Source organism: Cystoisospora suis, assembly GCF_002600585.1.
Source record: "Cystoisospora suis strain Wien I chromosome Unknown contig_1366, whole genome shotgun sequence".
Classification (NCBI taxonomy): domain Eukaryota; phylum Apicomplexa; class Conoidasida; order Eucoccidiorida; family Sarcocystidae; genus Cystoisospora; species Cystoisospora suis.
Window position 1 is genome coordinate 6,717 of NW_027154166.1, and position 19,187 is coordinate 25,903.

The following is a 19,187-nucleotide window of genomic DNA, read 5'->3' on the forward strand; positions in this document are numbered from 1 at the left end:
ACTGTAGCAGCTTTTTTGTCTTCGTACGACTCGGCCGGAGTCACCGATGCTAGGTGTTGCTTTCGGTTCGTGTCACTTGCCGCGAAGCGGCATAGCCGCTTTCGTGGCCCCGCCCTACTGGCGACCTCGGGCTCTTCTCCGCTCTCCAGGATTGAGCTGAGCGGTTGTCGTCAGGACTAGTGAGTCCTGACAACAGGCGCCCCCAAACAAGACACTCTGGAGAGAAAAAGACGCGTCCAGAGAGCTTTTGCTCGTTATTCGTTCCCAGTAGAGCCGCAGTAGCTCGAAATGGCTTCTGAACAAGTCCCAACGATCCGTTCAAGAATCTTGAGTGAGTGCTGGCGTCCAAATTCGGCGGGTTTATTCACAGCGTCTCCGTGGCACCACAGGGACAAGTGGCGCGGTGATAAGAACTCAGACAAAGGCGAGACTCTGTACTTGACCCCGGTGTACTGCCTCCGTGACTCCTGCTGTTTCATGACGTGCAATCAGGTCCCGAAACGCCCTGTTGTCCTGTGGCGTTTATACCCCCCTAAGAATGCGTAAGCACGTCAACGGGTACAGTGAGGTCCATGGGCATATCGCGTTCGCCAGGACCTTCTTGGCAATCACTGCTTCTCACCAGTGAGCCACTTTGGCTGCAGCCGTCCCCCCGCCGTGCGCGAAAGCCTTGTTTGCTGCAGATCGATCCTTGGTTCGGGAGTATCTGATCACGCCCCTAAGCTGGAAATTCAAGTCCCGTTCAGGTTTCTTGTGATCCTGAGCGCCTTCAAAATGTTTGTCTTCTCGAAAGGTCTACTCCGTCTTGGTAAGCCGACGGATCAATCACGATGTAGTAGTTTCAGTTTGACGGCAGCCTTGTTAGTCTTTCAGATTGAGAGTGAAGAGTCTGAGCAGACTAGATCACAGTGTCTTGGCGTACCGGCCCCGAAGGACACTGAATCTGTCGTCAAACTCGCTCACTTATTGGATAGTCGGCTGCTCGTCTCTTCTATCCCAGAGGAGAAACTTGGTGTAAACGTGCTGGCGCTCGTTCTCGAGTTGCCGGCTGAGTTTTGTTTTCTGCTTGAAGAGGCTAAACATGGAATGCTAAAATATCTGAGACCCAGCGAAGGACACGCCAGTCTGACGAGGGAAGCGGTAAAGCACTGTAAGAGGAGCTCCTTGGTTCCGGTGTGCTGCGCTGAAGTTACGAGCGAGAGGGAGAAGGGTAGTAAGGCGTAGCGGCCAGTCCCGTTCGCTGAGCACCCTAATCTCTTCTCGCTTCCCTGGCAGCTACCTCTGCTTGTCCCCCGATCTAAGGGGGTGACCCTCAACATTTGGGGTTGGGTGTTACAGATGTTACAGCGGCGTTCTCAGACTTAGCTGGTGTACACCTTCCTCGAATGCTGGACTAGCAAGCCCGCGAGTCAGATCACTTGCTTTTGACTGATCAGCGACGTCTGTCTGAGCCCGGTCAAGGGCCAGGAAGAAAAGTGCCGGCGCAATGCGGTAGGTTCAGCTAAAGCGCTTGACCGCTCGCGCCGTGTCCCTAAAAACTTGGTCTGAGTCAACAGGAACGCGCGCTGAGTCTTCCCACTGCTTGAAAACGCCTCTGCGGGCATTCTTTCCGGAGAGTCCGGCCTCGGGGGGGACACGAAGTTATCAGGTTCACTACTTGCCCAACTCACGATCGTTAACACCCTATATGTCCTCGATGGCAGGCGCGTCTCAACCCTTCAGCGCGTAGGGCGGGCCGTGGTTCTGTGAGGAATCCATTCCAGGACAAGGCTGTCCAGATAGTGGAGGTGCATGCAGAGTAGCTGGGGACGCAGTCATAAGGCACCTCTTGAATAGTTCTATTTGAAAACCGGAGAGGTACACGGCAGTCGGGCGTCGGCTCTTCCACGACGGACATGACAAGATATGTTCTGTTTTCGCAGCGAGGTGGTTGGTGCTACGGAGCCTCCTGCCTTCTGCTGGTGAGGATGCTTTCACGGGAAGGGAGCTTGAGGATGTGAGTTCATACATGGCGGGACATCATGTTTGTATAGACAAGTTTCTGCTTGTCTGGTGTCACACTTCTGTCGGGTGGGTCGTGTATGTGAGTCATATGAATTCAGTTGCATCTGCTGGATGTCTAGAGAGGGGGTCGATGTAGTGGTTCTAATCGTTCGCGGTTTGCATGTGGCGCCGGGCCTCATTCGATCCCTCTGCGGTTTGCGGTTGAAGTTTCTCCTTTGCGTTCTCTAGGCTTGCTCTTATCCCTATGTATAAACCTGCCTACCCTTTACGCGAAAGACTTTTTCCCTGTTTCTCGGCTTTTCTAGATGTCGTGAGGGGACGGGTTTTGTTCTCTGGTTACGAGGGCCAGACTGCTGTGCCCGCACATTTTGGTCGGACATACTCTCCTGAATGTGCATGCTGGACAGTAAACTCTGTTGCTTTTCGCTCTCCTGCTCCCGTTGCTGAGGCCGTTCTTTTCTCTGAGTTTCCTTTACTCCCTACAGCTCAGAGGCAGGCTCGGCTTCTTTGTTAGTGCATTCGTTTCAAAAGGTGTATGTACACCCGAGAGCATGCCCGGGGAGTAGTAGCAGCAGTAGTACCGAAAGCCAAGAGACAGGCGGCGAGTCTCTGCTTTTCCACGTCAGTTTTCGCCTGTACCCGTGCCGTTTGTACGCCCTCGTGCCGGTAGTTGTTCACCGGGACTGAATGTCGTGTGAAGAAGCAGGGCATCTCCCTTCTGCCTTCATTCTCAATCCCCTCCCTTCGTTCGCTGTAAGGAAAGGGGGTAAGGGTACAAGTCCAACACGAACACGCTGAGAATCCAGCCCTCCCGCGCTTGAGCGAGATTCCTGGGAAAAAGAGGATTATCCGACCTTACGCCTACCTGACTTTTGTATTCCTCTTCAGTCATGTAAGTAGAAACTCCGCTGTCTCAGTGGAGTGTGTACGTGAGGCAGCCGTCGGTCCCGTCGCGCGTTCTCTTCTCTCTTGCTTCGGCGGGGCGGTGAGCATACGCTTCGCCTCTGCTTTTACTTGCAGTAGTTTTCTTTCATTTCTTCAAACATGGATGTCGCTCTTCTTTGATCGAGTTCCTTTGCTGAAAAAAGAGGGGAGGGGAGGTGGCCGTTTCGTGTTGCGTTTTGCAGTGCCCACCAACATCTCATCCTCTTCTCACCGGACCAGTGTGTTCCCAGTGTATACGCTATCAAGCTTGCCTCTCCTCTTCTGTCTTTCTTCTGATCTCTTTTTTTCTCCCTTCGTCCCCGGTGTACGATGTGCGAAAACAGGCGCTTCAAGGGCGTTCTTTTTCGCTGTCTGGGGGTGTGATCTCTCATGGGCACTCTCCTTGTTCATCTGCCCGGGCGGATGAAAACTGCCTGTCTTTTCGTCGTCTATTCAGAAAAAGAAGTAACCCGTATCTTAACCTCCGTATCTGCTTCATACTGTGTTGGTATCTATACTAGAAAAGTGTAGTCATTCTCATCTGTCTAATGGGGGGCTTCCTTTTTTTCTCTCTAGGATTCCACTCCCTTTTCTTCTTCTCTCCCTCAGTTGGCTCTCCTCCCTCTTTTCTGTCTCTCGCTGTCTGTATAACTATATCTCGTTCTTTCTTCTTATATTTTCAGTCTATCTATGTATCTTAGAATAAGCTACCCATAGTGTACGTACATCTGCTCCCTGGGGAAGACGACTGCTTGGCCCTCTGTCGCTCAGTTATCTCGTATCCTTTCTTCTCTTCGTAGACATAGAAATCTCACTGTTCTCTTTTCGCCGAAGAATCAATCAGCCTCCCCGCAACGTCATGTAACTATCTATCCATCTATCTATCTGTCTTTAATCCATCTATCTATATTCAATCTATCTATCTATCTACCTGAACTAATCTCTCTCCGTCATTATTACCTGTCCATCAGTTTTGGGCAAACTTCTTTTCTCTTCTTCTGTCGGCGGTGTGTGTGCTTCGATTCTTTCTCTTCAACTCCTTCATTTCTAGCCAAGATTCTCCATGCCTGTTTCGTGGTTTTCCTCTCTCTTCCCCTTTGTCTCATTCCTTCTCGCTTTCTCAATCTCTCTATGTCTTTCTTTCTGTCACTCTCTTTTCGGTTGCTATCGCTTTCACTCAGACACCTAGCTTGGTCGTGTACCATGTAATATGTTCGAGAATGGATAGAGTATTTCGTACGTCATTTCTATCTCCGCCTGAGGCGCATACCTATATCTATCTATCTATACGGACCGATAGATTTTGAAAGACATGTCAAGATACTTATCGTCTCGAAGACTTGTTTCCTTTCTCTCGAAACTCATTTATCTCTTTTTTTTTCTTCCGCTGCCATACGTTATTCCAGATACGTCAAGAGATAAATAAGAACGTGCGTACACGCTTGTCATAACGACTAAGGATGAGTAGGAGAGATCTACGTGGTAGTTATAGTCACGGTATCAGTCAATCTCCTTCGAAGGTCGGAAAGCAGACCTATCTCATCACAGCTATAGACATGAAGTGCTGTTGAACATGACATCATGTAAGCATCAGCTAGCCGCTGATGTCGGAAAGCAGACCTGTCTCATCACAGCTATAGACATGAAGTGCTGTTAAACATGACACCATGTAAGCATCAGCTAGCCGCTGATGTCGGAAAGCAGACCTGTCTCATCACAGCTATAGAAATGAAGTGCTGTTAAACATGACACCATGTAAGCATCAACTAGCCGCTGATGTCGGAAAGCAGACCTGTCTCATCACAGCTATAGAAATGAAGTGCTGTTAAACATGACACCATGTAAGGTGCGCTTTTATAGTTCAAAGGCTGCATCGCATGTGCTGCGCGAAAGGGGTGAGATGGTCGTACCCCTGTGAACACGCAGACTAGTGAACTCGTGGCGACACCGGCACTTAATTCGAACCCACACAGTCTCGCAAAACCTAGTTACTCACGAACGGCACACCGTAAACTACCTGTTTTCAACATGGCACTCCCAAATTACTCCGTGACTACGCCTGAGCAGGAAAACGTCCCTCAACAATCACAAATCCGGCGGTGAATGCTTTCGTTACCTACGGCACAGCACGATCGGTGAATGACATACTCGAACCTCATCGGTACGGTATGACAGTTAAGAAAGTGATTACCCTGCTATATGAATCGCGACGTGAGCCATCGCATATCCGGAGACAACGGAAGAAGTCTGCGGCGGCCAACGTGGCCCCTATGCCGGTGACGGGCACAGTCCAGAGGCGCGGGAGAGCGCAAGTGCCGACGTACATTAGCTCATTGCGTGCGTCGAGGCCGCATGCGCGTCAGTTGTCGGCACTCCCTCTCCTCAAGCGGTGAACGAGAAAAGATCATTTCTTCAAAACCCGGACACACGTTGCAAAAGCGTGGTGATTTAGATGTGGTCGGCGGGCTGGAAGGTGTAGACATTCGTGCTCCAGGGACCGTATCGGGACGTAGGTGGCGAGGACGGCGCAGAGAACTGCCCTGCTGAACAACATCAAAAGACAGCACCGACATATTGCTGCCGCGGTCGCAATGCACTGAGCAATGAGGCCAGTCCCTGCTGTGCCGCGGAAGCCTTTCTCAACACACAGTGCGAACACTCAGGGAACGGGGGGAGGCTCGTTTTTCAAGGATGGGACAGCGTGTCTGCACTCAGCTCGGGACTTCCGGAGCGGCCCCAAGAGAAGGGGATGTTCAGAGTCAACGTCAAACCCGGTCTGTCCAGAGAGAACATGTTCGCGCCACTTCCATATACAGCCTCGGGGTCAGATACTCTGAGCGCGAGATGATTTTCAGACCACAGTGACGGCTGTTCCTGCGCGGCCCAGTGGTTGCCTCCCCCTCGATTACCAATGATGCTGCTGCGGCAGGGACCTGCCAGTTCGGACTCCACAGCCTCGCTTATAACCCTCTCACACGTTCCCATGTCAGCACAGTTCCTCAGTGGAAACCGACCTAAGCGCGCCCCCCATTCTGGCATGCTTTTGTATGTGTTTCACTGACTACTCCATGGTTGCGGCCGCAGCCCCCTTTGGGCAAGTCATTTGTGCATATAGACTTACCAGCAATAGGAGAGACGCTTTGAGTACCAGATGGCAAAAACCGCAGCCCCGGCTGGCCTCTCTGGGCGGGGGACGCCGCTATCTGCGCGGAGGCGTGGCGGACTGGAGACCTAGTCTGGAACGGCAGCAAACCGGCCCTTGGAAATCCCACGCTCTCGACAGAATGTTGTTCCCTCGCAGCCGATAGCGACAGTCTATATGCTGATGAGGACCCCCTAAACATGGCTGCGTGTGTCTCCCAGTCTCCCCGCCTGCCTGAAGGCTGAGGTTGCCAGGGTGTTCGAGAAGAAAAACTGAGAGGACCTGTTGCCGGCCCCGCCGCCGGTAACGGGAAACTCGAAGGTGAGCCGGCGCCTGCACGTGGTGGAGAGAGGGACTGTGGAAAGCGCGTCCCTTCGGATGAACTCCCTTGACGACTCTCGTTTCCTCGCTCCACTTTGGTGGATTCACCGAAAGGCGCGTGGGGGTTCGGAGCAGGTGCTAACGGGAAAGGAAAGAACGGCACACTCGCGGTAGTGCCTGCCTCTTCTCTCTGCAGTCCTATCGTGTGAAGTTCACCGGTGAGTGCTGTTTCCGTCCAGTGCCCAGAAGCCTTGCCTGTCCCACTGCGCCGCTCAGCTTCTCCCGGGTTCCCGGGCGGAGGTCGATAGTTCAGTGCCATCGCTCCACGTGAGAGACAGACCCTCGGTACTTGCGAGCAGCCTGGGTGGTCAATACTGGGGCGGCCGCCGAAGGTAGGCTCGGTCACGGCTGCCGGTCCTTGATGGAGACCAAAGAGTGTCTCACTCGAGCCTGCCATTGCTGGTTCCCCACGTCGAGCCGGCAGCGAGACAGACGGGAGAATTTGCGACTTCGTTGGCGGTGACACTCGTGTACCACTGAGAGAGGGACTGACGGGGCTGCTGGGAGGCGTCGCTGAATCAGCATTCTGCTCCCGTAGGCCGGATAGCGAAGCTGTCCGGGAATGATGCTCTGTCATCAACAAAAGCACAGAACGCCGGCCCCACGTATTAACTCTCAGTCTTGCAGGCGTGCGCAGTCCACTGCAAAACAAGACGCCTTTCCTTTGTACGCGGATGGGAGAAACACCTGCAGTTGACAGAAGAAGCATTCCATGTGTCACCGCGGGCCCAGGGCCTGCCTCACACAATGGCTAAACACTCAGGGCAGCCAACCTAGCACCTCGCTGCAAGAAGTTGGTGCGATGTATTGTCCGGGACCATACATCCTTTCCGCCCTCTTTACCAGCACATGCGCTCAATACTGGATTGGAACGGAGCCAGTCATCTGCAGACTGGGATGCTTAGGAACGAGTGGCCTGACCTCGCTCGGTGATAACAGAAAAAGAAAAACAGCTTTGCACCTACTCCGGGCCATCACTAGCACTTAACCAGTTCAAATCGCCGACCCACGGGTTCAGACACAACAAACACCGTAGCGAGGACGACAAACTTTTGAGAGGTGACCAGTTGCCCAAGGCGCTAGCGTCCCAGCTCCCGTTGACCACGCTAAGGCATCTCGAGACTTCGGAGATGACTCTGTACTGTACACTATATAGTCCCGAGATATATACACTGAGTGCACACTCGTACTCAATGACTTTCCACACAATACCCGTATCCGCTAGGAGCGGGACTATCCAAACCAAATAAAGCCACGATAAGCGAAGAGACCCTTTCTCTTCATTGCTGGATGTCTTCAAGCTGGGAGGCCCGCCCCTTCGGCGTCTTACTTCATCCAGTCAGAAAGGGCACCGAACGAACCGGCGCTCTCACTGGCTAAACCCCGTTTCTCAGCATCAATGTGTGCTGCCCTACTGATGAGCCGCGCCGGAAGGTGTTTCAACAAGGTAAGGACAAACCGGGCCAAAAGAATGTGTTGGCTCCTCCTGGGATGGGAAGTACACGTGGAGAGCCCAGTGCGCCACTGCAAGACGAAAGAACGCGGAAACTGTCAAAGCGTTGCCCGATTGCCCCCACGCTGACGGACTCTTTTTTGTTGATGAGTAGCCCGCTGAAAGCTCTACTCCCAGTCCAAGAGTAAAAGCAAGCCGACACTGGACTCACAAAATAGTAACACAGACACTAAGGACACAATTCGCAGTTCACAGCTGATCCTGAGGCTTGTGGGATTGTCGCCGTTCGCGGTCCGGCACTACGCAACGGACCAAACGGTGAGAGTTCTGTCTGCGGTAAACGCAGCCACGCGATGCGGATTTAGGATTTCGAATATGAAACTCAACGGGACTGGCTGAGAAAGCGGTCTCCCACCTCTCGATAAGTAACGCTGCTGAAGCGAAACAGGCGCAACTCAAATAGCTGAAAGACTGACTCCCTATGTGCCCCGGATAGTAACCGGGAAAAACTCTAAAAGCTGTCCAGCTCGAGACCGTGTCTCAACAGTGCCCGTACCTATGGTTGAGTCAAATGGTCTTTCTGCGAGCGACCTCATAGCGCTCTCGCGGGCTAGTAGCCGTTCAGCGAAGCGCCGACGGCGCCGCCTTGCCCCGCCCTCCGCGGAGGGATGTTCAAGTTGAGTTATCCTGATTTCAAGACGTCCGATCTCTTCCGTGATAGCTTTACGCAGTTCGACATCGGCCTCGACCAAACTTTCTCGCTGACGGAACTCCTCTTTCCTGTGGTCGAACATCGCACTGTCCGGAGATGGGAGAGAGCGCGAGAGTTCTTCGACCTTCTGGTTCCCTTTCTGGATGCGATGGCGTAAAACGTTGAGCTGCTTCTTTAGTATCAGAATTTGGGTTGCGAGCGAAGCCGGTTCGTCCGGGGACGACGCGTCCGCGGGTTTCCAGGTACCTCTCACTCCACCGGCCACGGATCCTTTCGGTCTCCCTACGATTGCCGCGTCAATCCTCTTCCGCAGCGCGCGGGATACATACGGAGCAACTGACTGGACTCCCAAGGGGTCGGCTGCGGACACCGCTTCCAGTTTTTTCTCGAGATCTGTCTTCAGCCGTTTGGCCTCCGCAATCTGGTTTCTTAGTTCTGCCAGGTCCCTCAACTTTACAGGTGCGAGCAGTCGGTACCGCTGCCTGTATATCTCGGCTTGGTCTTCGGGAATCGGTGGAAAACCTTTCTCCTTCTGCAGGAAATAAGGAAAACGTAACCTTCAGGGTACGAAAAGTAAGATAGAGCAGACGGCCTTGAGAAAAGGCGTGTGTCCTAGCACCGAGACAACACTGGTCCGCACTGCTCGAGTGGACAGCCTTTAGAGTTACGAAAGCCAAGAAGCCCTCTGTTCACGACGTTTGTCCTCTCTGCGAGGCCGTCCACAGGCAGAAGTGAAGCACAGCACAATGTTCAGTGTTCGTTACTCCCTTCTAGTACACCTTATGAATGTGTGCCGAACTGTGGTGGCAACGCCCAGCTGAGTTGCCGGGGCCTTGCACTTTAGTTACCATGGCACAGTTCGCCGCTGACGAAACTGTTTTCATAGAAGCTCACACAGGGTGGCAAAAGGTCGCGCAGCTCGCCTAGACGGGAGAATCTCTCTCCAGAGTGCTTACTGCACACACCCGTTCGAGAAGATGCTCTCAAAACCCCTGCGTCAGACTTCCCGCGACACGAGCCTTTCATATCTGTCATGTTGTGGAGCGATGCACGCCCTCCGACCACCTCAGAACGTCCCCCGGGCCTCTCCCTCCCCGGAGACTGAACCATTCTTCAGCGGTCGAGTAGCACTGGGCTGTGACCGTCAGCTAACCATTCAACGCTCACGAGTTGGCCTCACCCGCCATCCAGGGCGGCTTCTCTGAAGGCTTTGCCAGGTAAATGTGACATAAGCTTCGACGGTTCCCCAACGTCGAGAATTATTCGAGAGTAGCACACGCAGGTGATGGAGCCGGCCTTCAACCATCATCAAATCGTTCAACCACTTCCATGCAGGCCCAGGGTGATCACTCTCTGACCTCAAGTCGGCTCTCCGTCCAAGTCTATTACCCGCAGTTTCCCCCGTGCCACCATCCGGAGAGGTCAACCGGGCCGGTGACGGGTTTTCTATCCCTTTCCGCTTTACTGGTGTTTCCGATCTGGACACTGTGCTCTGTACCGGCTCCACCGTCGTCTGAGTTCTCGGAATTGTAGGAGCCTCGCTAATAGTGGCTTCCTGCGCCGGGACCTGACCTGACCACGCAGTCAGAGCGATCACAAGATCCAGCTTCGCTCTCAAGGGTGGTACCGTCCATACGCAGGGTGACAGCCGGAAAGCAGCTGTGTCTCATTCTGTTACCTAACACGGCGGCACAGGGTGCAGGCCAGCGCTTCAGGAGCGACTGTAGACAGAAGAACCTGCGTGCTGTCGTGTTGTGAACGCAACGTCGTTGCGTCGCCCCTAGGTTTTATCGGGGGGGGGGTGAATGTACTGTGCAGCTCCTGGAACGCGAGCGACAATAGCAAGATGAATTTCGAATTCAGGAATCGCGATGGAACGTGCGCTCGACCAGGGAGGGTATCCTAATGTCTAAAAAAGGAAACAGCTGGTGCGACCCACAGAAGAGCACGACGCCTTCAACGCCAGGCCCGACATCGAGTCTACCTACCTGCCAGAACCGCAACGTGAAAACGAAGAAGCCTCCCTGGTCTAGTCGGCTGTCCTACGGTAAGCTGCTAGTAAGTCCCTCGAAAACCACTCCACTGAGATGCGGCTACAACTGTCGCCAGACTGCTGCGTTTCTGTTGCGAGACAAAGGACACGCAGGTCGCTAAAGGCATTTGACGAACCGTGCACATCTGAAGTAGCTCTCGTGGACCAGGAAGACATTCCTGAGGTGGAGGGACCCTCACCACGCTCGGCCTCTGGATTGCTCGTTATCGGAGAGACGCGCTCCGCAGCAGGCTCTCGACCTGTCGCGCCATGGTGCGTCCGCGCCACTGTCGGGCCTACCGCTGAATAAGGGGGTGACTTGGGGAGAGTCATGTCTCCGGTCGGCTTTTTGCGATCCTCCCGCTGCTGCTTAGAAACGGCCAGCGGTTCTTTCAGCTCATCAATACTGCTGCTGCCACTTGCATACGGCCAAAGCTGGCCTGGCACACCGCCTTCGTGAGTAAAATGCGAGGCGGCACCTTCCGTGTGGTGGGACCGAAGAAGTTTCCTTGCTGACGCAACTTGTTGCTCAAGTCTCCAGCCCTCTTCTTGCCACTGCCTAGCATCAGTGTCACTAGGGCCTGCCTCGTCCGGCGTCGATGCTAGAGATGCCAACTTGGTCTCCCTGAGGGCCACCGCTGAGTTTTCAGAATCTGAGGTGCCCGACCGATTTTCGTCCACTGAGCGCGCAGAAAGGCCAAAATCGCTGGCTGATGTCACTGCGAGGTGAGGCGGTTCACGCCACAAAAGCTCAACTGCAATGGATTTCTCCTTTTGGTCGAGCGATTCGATTTGTTTCTTCAGCTCTGTGATCTCTTGTTGCCTCTGAGGGGCGCCCCGAGCGTACCGGACCTGGTATATTGCAAGCTCGGCCTCGGAAACTTCCCCAAGTGGTTGCTTGGGAACCTGCGACAGTACGAGACAGACAGTCCCAGTGATATCCGGAGCCGCAGCGGGAGTCAAAAGGGGAGACCTTAGCCTGCGATGTGTCAGACCCAACAAGGAGTGCCTGGCACGACCGGCACACAAGACGCGCTGTAGGGGCACGCGCAACTGTAACTGTTTCACGGTCCCCGGTGACGCTGCCTGATTGGCTTCAAAGAAAAATCCTGAATCACGACGGTGTCTCCTCATTCATTTGCTACCAGCTCTTCTGGTGGGGTACTGAGTGGATCACTGGTTTCACCTGCCTCAGTGCAGAATGCATCCTTCTGCAGCGTGAAGCCCATAGAGCTGGTGACTGGTTTCGCCGCACAAGAGAAAACGAAGCCACCACTGATGAATCTCTGAGTGCGAACGCTGCCGTCGACGCCGCAGAGCGACGAGGCATAGTGATTGAAATTTCCGAGGACTCACGGCCTTTTTGCGCCGTCCTCGTTCCCGCCGGGCTTCAGCAAGGTATGTATCAAAAGTCCTCCATCGGGCAGCCAGGCTCCTCATTCTGGCAGCAAACCTGTGCCTGCGGGCTCTAGTCCTTTCCAAGTCAGCTCGTAACGCCCTAGCCTCCGCTGCAGCCGTTCCTGGAGTCGAGGAGCTGCTGCCCCCGTAATCATCAGCTTGCGCTAGGCCCAAGGCTGCCGACGGAGTAAAATGTGGGCCCGGAGCCTGCCGCGTCTCTGGAGCAGTCGGAACTTCCCCCGAGCTTGACGGCGAAAGCTCTGCGGCCTCGGCGCACCAGCTTTCTTCAGATGTAGACAAGCTCCGTTTTTGTCCGTCCTGTCTTCTTGAAGCAACCTGCCTACGTGTGATAGGTGGGTTCCGACCGGACAAAAGGAGGAACACCATTAACAGCCATGTCTGAGACGATTGCCAAGTCATCGTGGCCGGCACAGCAGTCGCGGCCTCCTGGCTTACCCCCTCTTAAAGAGATAATAATCGTCAAAGCCTAGAGAAGTGAAGTCTCTGAGTCCCGTGTACACTCCCCTCAAAGGCCACATACGAGAAACACACACCTGTGTTAAGCTGCGTACTCAGGACTATTCCCAGTCTACCTTGGCAATAGCAAATAGCAGTGTCCGGTACTCTCCATGAGTCACACTTGAACACTCTAAAACGGTACACTGTACGGTTGGACGAATTGCAGCTTGGCGAGCACGAGCTGCACAAGAGCTCTGGGCCCGGGACAATAAGACACACTGGCGACGCCGGTGACAGACTTGGGCTCCCGGCCCCGGTGGTTCGCATCCCGAAGATGCGCTGCTGTGAAAATAAGTAAAGCCGGCTATGCCGGCAGTTGAACTAGGGCAAAGGAAAGGCGGCGGCCCTCTCCTCAGCGAAGCAGCTCGAGAGGAATCCAGACTTCTCTCTCCACCAGGGCACTGAAAATTCCCAGGCGGCGGAATGAGACCGACTAGAATGCCTCATCTCGGGCGCACCGTTGAGAAAAAGCGACGAGAGAGACGCGAGTGCGCTACCAAGCGTAGTGATTGTCAGGCCTGACGGTGAACTCCCCACTCGGTCACGATGGGTGGCTCCCAGCTAACAGGAGCGACTGTTTTCTGCTGCGCCTGTGCTGACGGGCAGTGGTGTGCTTGACTGAACGGAGCCGGGTGTTGGGCAGTCCGCAGAAACATCTGGTGCCGGTTCCGTTCAACAGGTCCTTTCTACAGTTTTACTAGGCGAAGAGACGCTGTTCGGCTGTCGGCTACCCTACGTAGGTGCAGGAGATCCGTACCTCTTAGCCTGTTTCCTCGGGGGCCAGCTGCAATGAGAGGGCTGTCCGTGCCGCACTGGGCAGGACAGTCGTCTCGGTGTGCCCCGTCCAGCGCAATGACCAAAGAAGTGACGGCACGGCGCGCACGGTTCGTCCCCTCCGAAGTGCAGCGCCCGTTCTTTGGTATGCGTAGAGTGGTCGGTGTCGCGACATGGAGAAGGATTGTTGCACGGCACTCAGTCGCATTGTAGCGCTGGGGACACTTGGCGTTCGAGTGTGCTGATAAGAGAGCTCTAGCTTCTCCGAGAGGAGGCGCTCGTCACCGATAGTCTTTCGGCCTTGGAATGCACCGGTACCCGGCAGTCAAGAGATGATTCGCCCGTGCTCGGGGCACTGTGCCCTTAGTTGGCTTACCACACCGCCAAAGCCTTACAATTCGTGCTCGATCTGGAGGCTCGGTGAAGCACGGGTAGCACTCGAGCACACACAAGTTTCGTGTGCTACGGAATGAGCCTGTAATCTGACAACTCTTGGCCCGAAACACCTGGGATTGGCTGCTTCGTCGAGCATTGAAAGAGATCGATGTACGGGCTGGCATGATCGCGCGCCAAGTGAAACACCATTGTGGAACCTCCCGGGGTGTGGAACGGCCGAGGCTTGCTCTCCGCAATCACTCCGTTGCTCCACACACAAGCCGGCTATTGCCCTCTGCATCTTTTGTACTGATAGTGACCGCGTTCACCTGAAGCCGGTGGCTGACTGGCGTGTCATGAAAACCGCTACTAAAGCGGTCATCATAGTGGATGAAGTCGAAACTCCGGGGAATTTGGAAGTGTCCTGACTCCGTAGCGACGAACACACAGCCCCTGGCAATGGAACCTTCTGACGAGCACACATCCCGAACAACGCAGCCTGCAAGCATTCACGAGCCGCAGGCGGCTCCCGGGCGTCACTCCCCAGCTCGACATGACCCACATTCTGCCAAGCTGACAGTTTACTACCCCGTGAGGGGTTGCCTGTTCCCCTACGCTACTGTGTTGTAGCAACTCCCCACTGTTACGGCCGAGGGGGGACAAATTTATTGCGAGTACAGGTATGTTCGTGAGCGGGACTGCATCGGCGCGCTAGTACTCCCTTGGAAGCCCGGTGGCAGGATAGGCCGGATGTAGCGGAAGTGACTACGTAGAGGACTGACTACCAGTACTCCATACTGCTGCCTGCAGTCAACCAGCCCCGCGTAGCAGGCCGCAAGCTCCTTTCCGCAATCCGGGAGGCGGAATAGAGGCACCACTCTCCGGGCCCGTTAACCAGCAGCGACTGGCTGGGGGAGACAAACGAAAAAGAGCTGGACACTACAGTTAGAAATGTGGCGCCTGCAAGACAACAACTGGCGGCATTCTATCAAGGTTCGCCAATGCCATGTGTTGCTGCAGCTGTGACGCAAACTGACACGCACAGCCAACGACCCACGAGGAAAGTAGGATTCTGACTTTTTGACAGAATCCGACTTTCTTCTCTCCTTAGTAATAAAAAGCCTACAGAACTCCTTGTAGTGGGACAGGTGTACCATTGTGGGCTTCCGTCTCTAGAGTGTCTGCTCTTCTTCTCTAGGTTCAGATAAAGCAGGATTATCACTTGGTCCAGAGCACCCGTGTACACCCTAACCATACCGCAATTGAAGTACAAACGTGCAAATGAGGGACAGATAAATGGTAGGTGCATAGATTTTCAGGTAGTGATAAAGCGCATAGATGTACTTCATGAAGGAGGGTTGGAGGAGTGGGGCAAGTATAAGTATATATATATATATATATATCCGCCATTCATACATGGTGATGTTGGCAGCGAAGGGAAGCCTTCCTCTTGCCCTGGGCAGAGTTCTGAAGGCTGTTAGGAGGAGAGCCCAAATCACCAAACTTGTGTCCCGACATTTCGAGAAGGGTTCAAAACTTACTCCCCCGTGGTCATCGTTGGCACCTGATGGACGCATTGAAACCGCAGCGGCTTTCTTCTCGTTACTACTAGTAAGCTTCCACTTCTTTCTCTGCAGCAACATCTGTCTAAATCTTCTCCAGGTAGAGGTAAGCGAGCCGGATTTTTCTGGAACCAATGGCAGCGTGGAGCACTGCGTCTACGCTGACTGACTCTAGAAATCTCTAATCCATCCGAGGGGCCGTTTGCTTCTTTCGCGTCCCCCACGACACTGTTGAAATGTGTCTTGCTTCATTTCGCTTCTCCGGAAGGCCTGAATATCGACGTGACAGTTGACAGTCGGAGATTCCTCTATCGTTTTCACCCTGGCCACCTTGTTCTCAGCTGATCACTTCCACATGGGTCACTCAGGATTTCCTATCCCTTCCGGTTGACCGAAACGTCGAAAAAGGTTTTTAACACTCGTCTTTTCTTTCTACTGTTCAGGTTCGTAACGATTCCGGAGCCAAGATATTACGAGTGAACTTCGATATCACCAAGACCGTTCGTGGCATGTGCGCTCTTCAAAGAAAGCGAAAAAAACGTCTATAGAAGATTTGCTCACCTCCCCCAAGCATGTCCACGAAAGACTACACACTCGCAACAGCCTACTACCACCTGCACACCTTTTCCGTCCCAGAAGGAAAAACGTTGCGTTCTTTCTTTATAAATTTCGAGGTGTATCACTACACCACAACGGCTGCACTACAACGAGATGTACGCTGTCTTACCCGAGAACTCACCACGAGACTAAGCCATCTCGTGAGACACGTTTACAGACACTTTCGCACATGATACCTCATATGCTGGTGCCATTCCGCCATCCAAATCAAATCTACGATTTGGGCCCTGTCAATGGGTCAATATGAAGGGGAAAACCGCAGGCAACAATGGAGAGACACTGGAGAAAAAGCTACAGAGTTGTGAAGCCTCCCTGCGAACTATGGCTTTGCAAAGTCCAGCCTGTACTGATAGTACCGGTCCTGGGGAGTCTCGCCTGCGGATGCCGAATGAAAACCAAGGACAGAGCAGAATGAACCGTGTCCGTCATGCATCGTAAAGGCTTGCAGAAAGACATCGCCTGCGATCATCAAGCAAACCTTCCTGTCCTCTCGGGCGGGCACCCTACTGGACAAGAGACATATTGATACGAGGAGGCACGTCCGCAATAGCTCTCCAGGAAGGTCTGCTCCACACTTCCAACAGCAGTGCGTGAGCTGGGATACTGTACAATCAAGCTACCATCATCTCTTCAGTAAGGGAGAAAAAGAGAAAGTACAGAGAATCACCGGGGCACAGCGGAAACCTGTGGCTCAATCAGAATGAACCACCGCTGGGTAGTAGCTATGGAAACTGACGAGACACAAAACCACGACACGAAGACACGTCGTGTTTGACTGATGCGTTTGCATCCTTGTCCTGATGTCTCAATGAGACGAAGCCAGCGAGAGGACAGACTCTCGAACGAACTGCAGAAATCCGTCGCCGGACAAGCCACCATAGGACCATGAGTGGTGAAAAGAGACAAGAAATGCACAACAGCCCTTGACGTTGTTGATGGCTTTGCATCTTCTATACAATCATCGTGATATCTTTCTCTACCTCTTGGATACTTCCGGAAGCACAACGGGGGATTACAGTGAGTCTTTTAACTAGCACTGTGTTCTCGCGGTGTAGCTGACACGTTGATGCGTTTCGCGTGAAGAGGTGAAGCACACTCAACATTTACTGACACGTCTGTCTGGCTTTGTCCACTCTCTTTTTTTCTCCTATTGTCTCCACGGAACAAAAGCTCTGGCTCGCCCCACTTCTTGCCAAAGAAAAAGAACGAGGACAGTGCCTCATCATTGTTAGTCTACGTCCTCAGAGCTCTTCGACGTGTAAGGCGTGAAGACATTTCTATCTGACAGCAGGCCGTATGGTGATGGTCTGTGCAGAAGGGCGAGAAGCGCTCTTCCTCTCTCCTCCTGCGACAGTGAATCTCTTTTTTGTTTTAGGCAGATCTTTGTCTCCTATCAAGCCCATTCTGCCGCACTCCTCTTCTTCATCTACTCTCCCCAGCAAGACAGACAAAATCACTACGCTGTGGATTCACTATCCGCGCCCAGTTTATCCTGAAGCACCATCATAGCCTCGCGTAGGTTCTCTAAGCCACGTCTGGCCCACTTTTCTCCGTTTTCCCTATTTCCCTCGAACAGAAACTGACACCCATGCTTTAACAACGTCAGTCCAAGTCCTGCTTGGTAGGCAGCTGATCCTCTGCTTCGGGTCACCCTGACTTCTCGAGGCACCACAAAGGCGCTGACATTTGGACTGAATGCTGCCGCATAAAGTACAGCGTCGAGTTCTTGCTCAATTTCCTCGAAGAGAGGGGTAAGTAGTTCCACACGCATGCTACTCCACTCATGTGTGGTCCCTACGAGTGGGCTTGCTTCGATTTCTGTTAGCACGTTGACGAATTTAACAGCTGCTGCTGTCACGCTATTTGTTACAGTGAAGGGTTTCGACCTATCCGGCCTTCGCGGTGGTACACGTGCTGCCATTCTTTCTAACGTCATTTCTTCTTGTCTGCATGAGGGATCTTCCCTCTGACTCGGTCCTGCTTCTCCTTCCGGAGATCGGCTGCTCGGATTTTGCTGTTCTCTCGAGCTGCGTCCGCCTCCTGTTCCTCCTTCTGCAAGTCTTCTCACAACTGACTTTCCTGCAGTGCTTTCTCCGGGCGACGGAACTGGATGGTGTGCCCCCCAATGATCTATTCTGCATTTCCATAGTCTCCCAGCCGCCATCAAAGTGAAGACAAGCCAGACGATAACAGCGGTGTTTCGAGGCGCCTTCTGCACTGAGGAAGACAACGATCTCTTGGTGGAAAAACCTCGGGTGGTGGATGACCTTCGTTTTCCTTTCACTGTCCCAACAGCATCACCACGATCAAAGTTCGTAGTTCCCGTATTGCTATGATGGTGACCATAATCAGCCTTTTGTCCATTTGCTCGACGCGTGGGTTGTTGTGCGCTCATTCCAAGAGAGCGAGTGACAGAGCGTGGAATGAAAGACCTATCTTGAGATGAAGTAAACGTAGACGGGCCACCATGAACCTGCTCGCCGTACGTTTGAAGAGAAAAACCTGCTTTTCCTTTTCCCTCACTTCCATTCTCACGAAGAGCGAAGAGTCCCCGCGCGAGTGATGGCGACGGCATTGTTTGAGATGCACACATTATCACCTCCTCTGCTTCACTGCATACTAGACAAGAAGCCGTCCGAGTGGATGGATGCGTAGCCAGAAACCCTGGAAAGAATAACTTCTTCCGAAGAGCGGCTGACCGCGAGCGAGTACCACCAGAGGCAAGGCGACAAATTTGGAAGGCTGCTCCTTCTTACTATGGATTGGACGGAAAACGAGGCTCCCGCAAGCCGAAAAAGGAACGCTCGCCTGCGTAAAAAACTTTTTCTATCGTCGTAGAAACCGATTTCCCGCATGAGACACGATCTTCTTGGGTGCGGCGAATGCACGACAAAAGTTCTGGGGAAAACCGTATCGCAAATCGGGGGGGCATAAGTTCAAAACGCAGCGCAACCAGCCGCAACCGTTACATTCGCAAAATTCACGAGGTGACGGTTTCTCTATCTCATGATCGGTACGACAGTTGCCGCCAGACGGAGCAAGTTTATCCGTAGTGCTTCCACGCGCGGCCGACACGGAGCGACACCTGCCGAACTACCGACCGGGACTCCCCCTTGTTCGTCAGGGCAAGGCCCCGCCGACACAACACGGCTAAACTGGAGACGTCTAGACTCAAGTGCGTACAGCCACATCGGGGCCCTTGATAACCCCTTCGTCCAGTCTATTGGCCTACACGCGCCGGTAGCAGAGTTGCCGCGTTTCGTAGTCCAGTACCTGATATGCCCGCCAAAGCC

At 53.5% G+C, this 19,187-nt stretch overlaps 3 protein-coding genes across 3 annotated transcripts; 1 reads left to right on the top strand and 2 right to left on the bottom strand.

Moving 5' to 3' along the window:
• Positions 1 to 1,835: 1,835 nt before the first annotated feature.
• CSUI_003146 (uncharacterized protein) lies at positions 1,836 to 4,448 on the top strand. Its single transcript, XM_068063344.1, has one exon. The coding sequence runs from the start codon at positions 3,053 to 3,055 to the stop codon at positions 3,353 to 3,355; it is 303 nt and encodes a 100-aa protein (XP_067924678.1). The 5' UTR covers positions 1,836 to 3,052; the 3' UTR covers positions 3,356 to 4,448.
• Positions 4,449 to 5,376: 928 nt separating this feature from the next.
• On the bottom strand, positions 5,377 to 11,978 carry CSUI_003147 (uncharacterized protein; the record flags this gene model as incomplete). Its single annotated transcript, XM_068063345.1, has 6 exons — positions 5,377 to 5,471; positions 6,050 to 7,021; positions 8,461 to 9,148; positions 9,797 to 10,188; positions 10,786 to 11,554; positions 11,835 to 11,978. 6 exons carry the CDS (start codon positions 11,976 to 11,978, stop codon positions 5,377 to 5,379), a joined length of 3,060 nt encoding a protein of 1,019 aa, XP_067924679.1.
• A 3,860-nt stretch (positions 11,979 to 15,838) lies between these two features.
• On the bottom strand, positions 15,839 to 19,134 carry CSUI_003148 (uncharacterized protein). Its single transcript, XM_068063346.1, has one exon. The coding sequence runs from the start codon at positions 18,485 to 18,487 to the stop codon at positions 17,351 to 17,353; it is 1,137 nt and encodes a 378-aa protein (XP_067924680.1). The 5' UTR covers positions 18,488 to 19,134; the 3' UTR covers positions 15,839 to 17,350.
• Between the last annotated feature and the right edge of the window lie 53 nt (positions 19,135 to 19,187).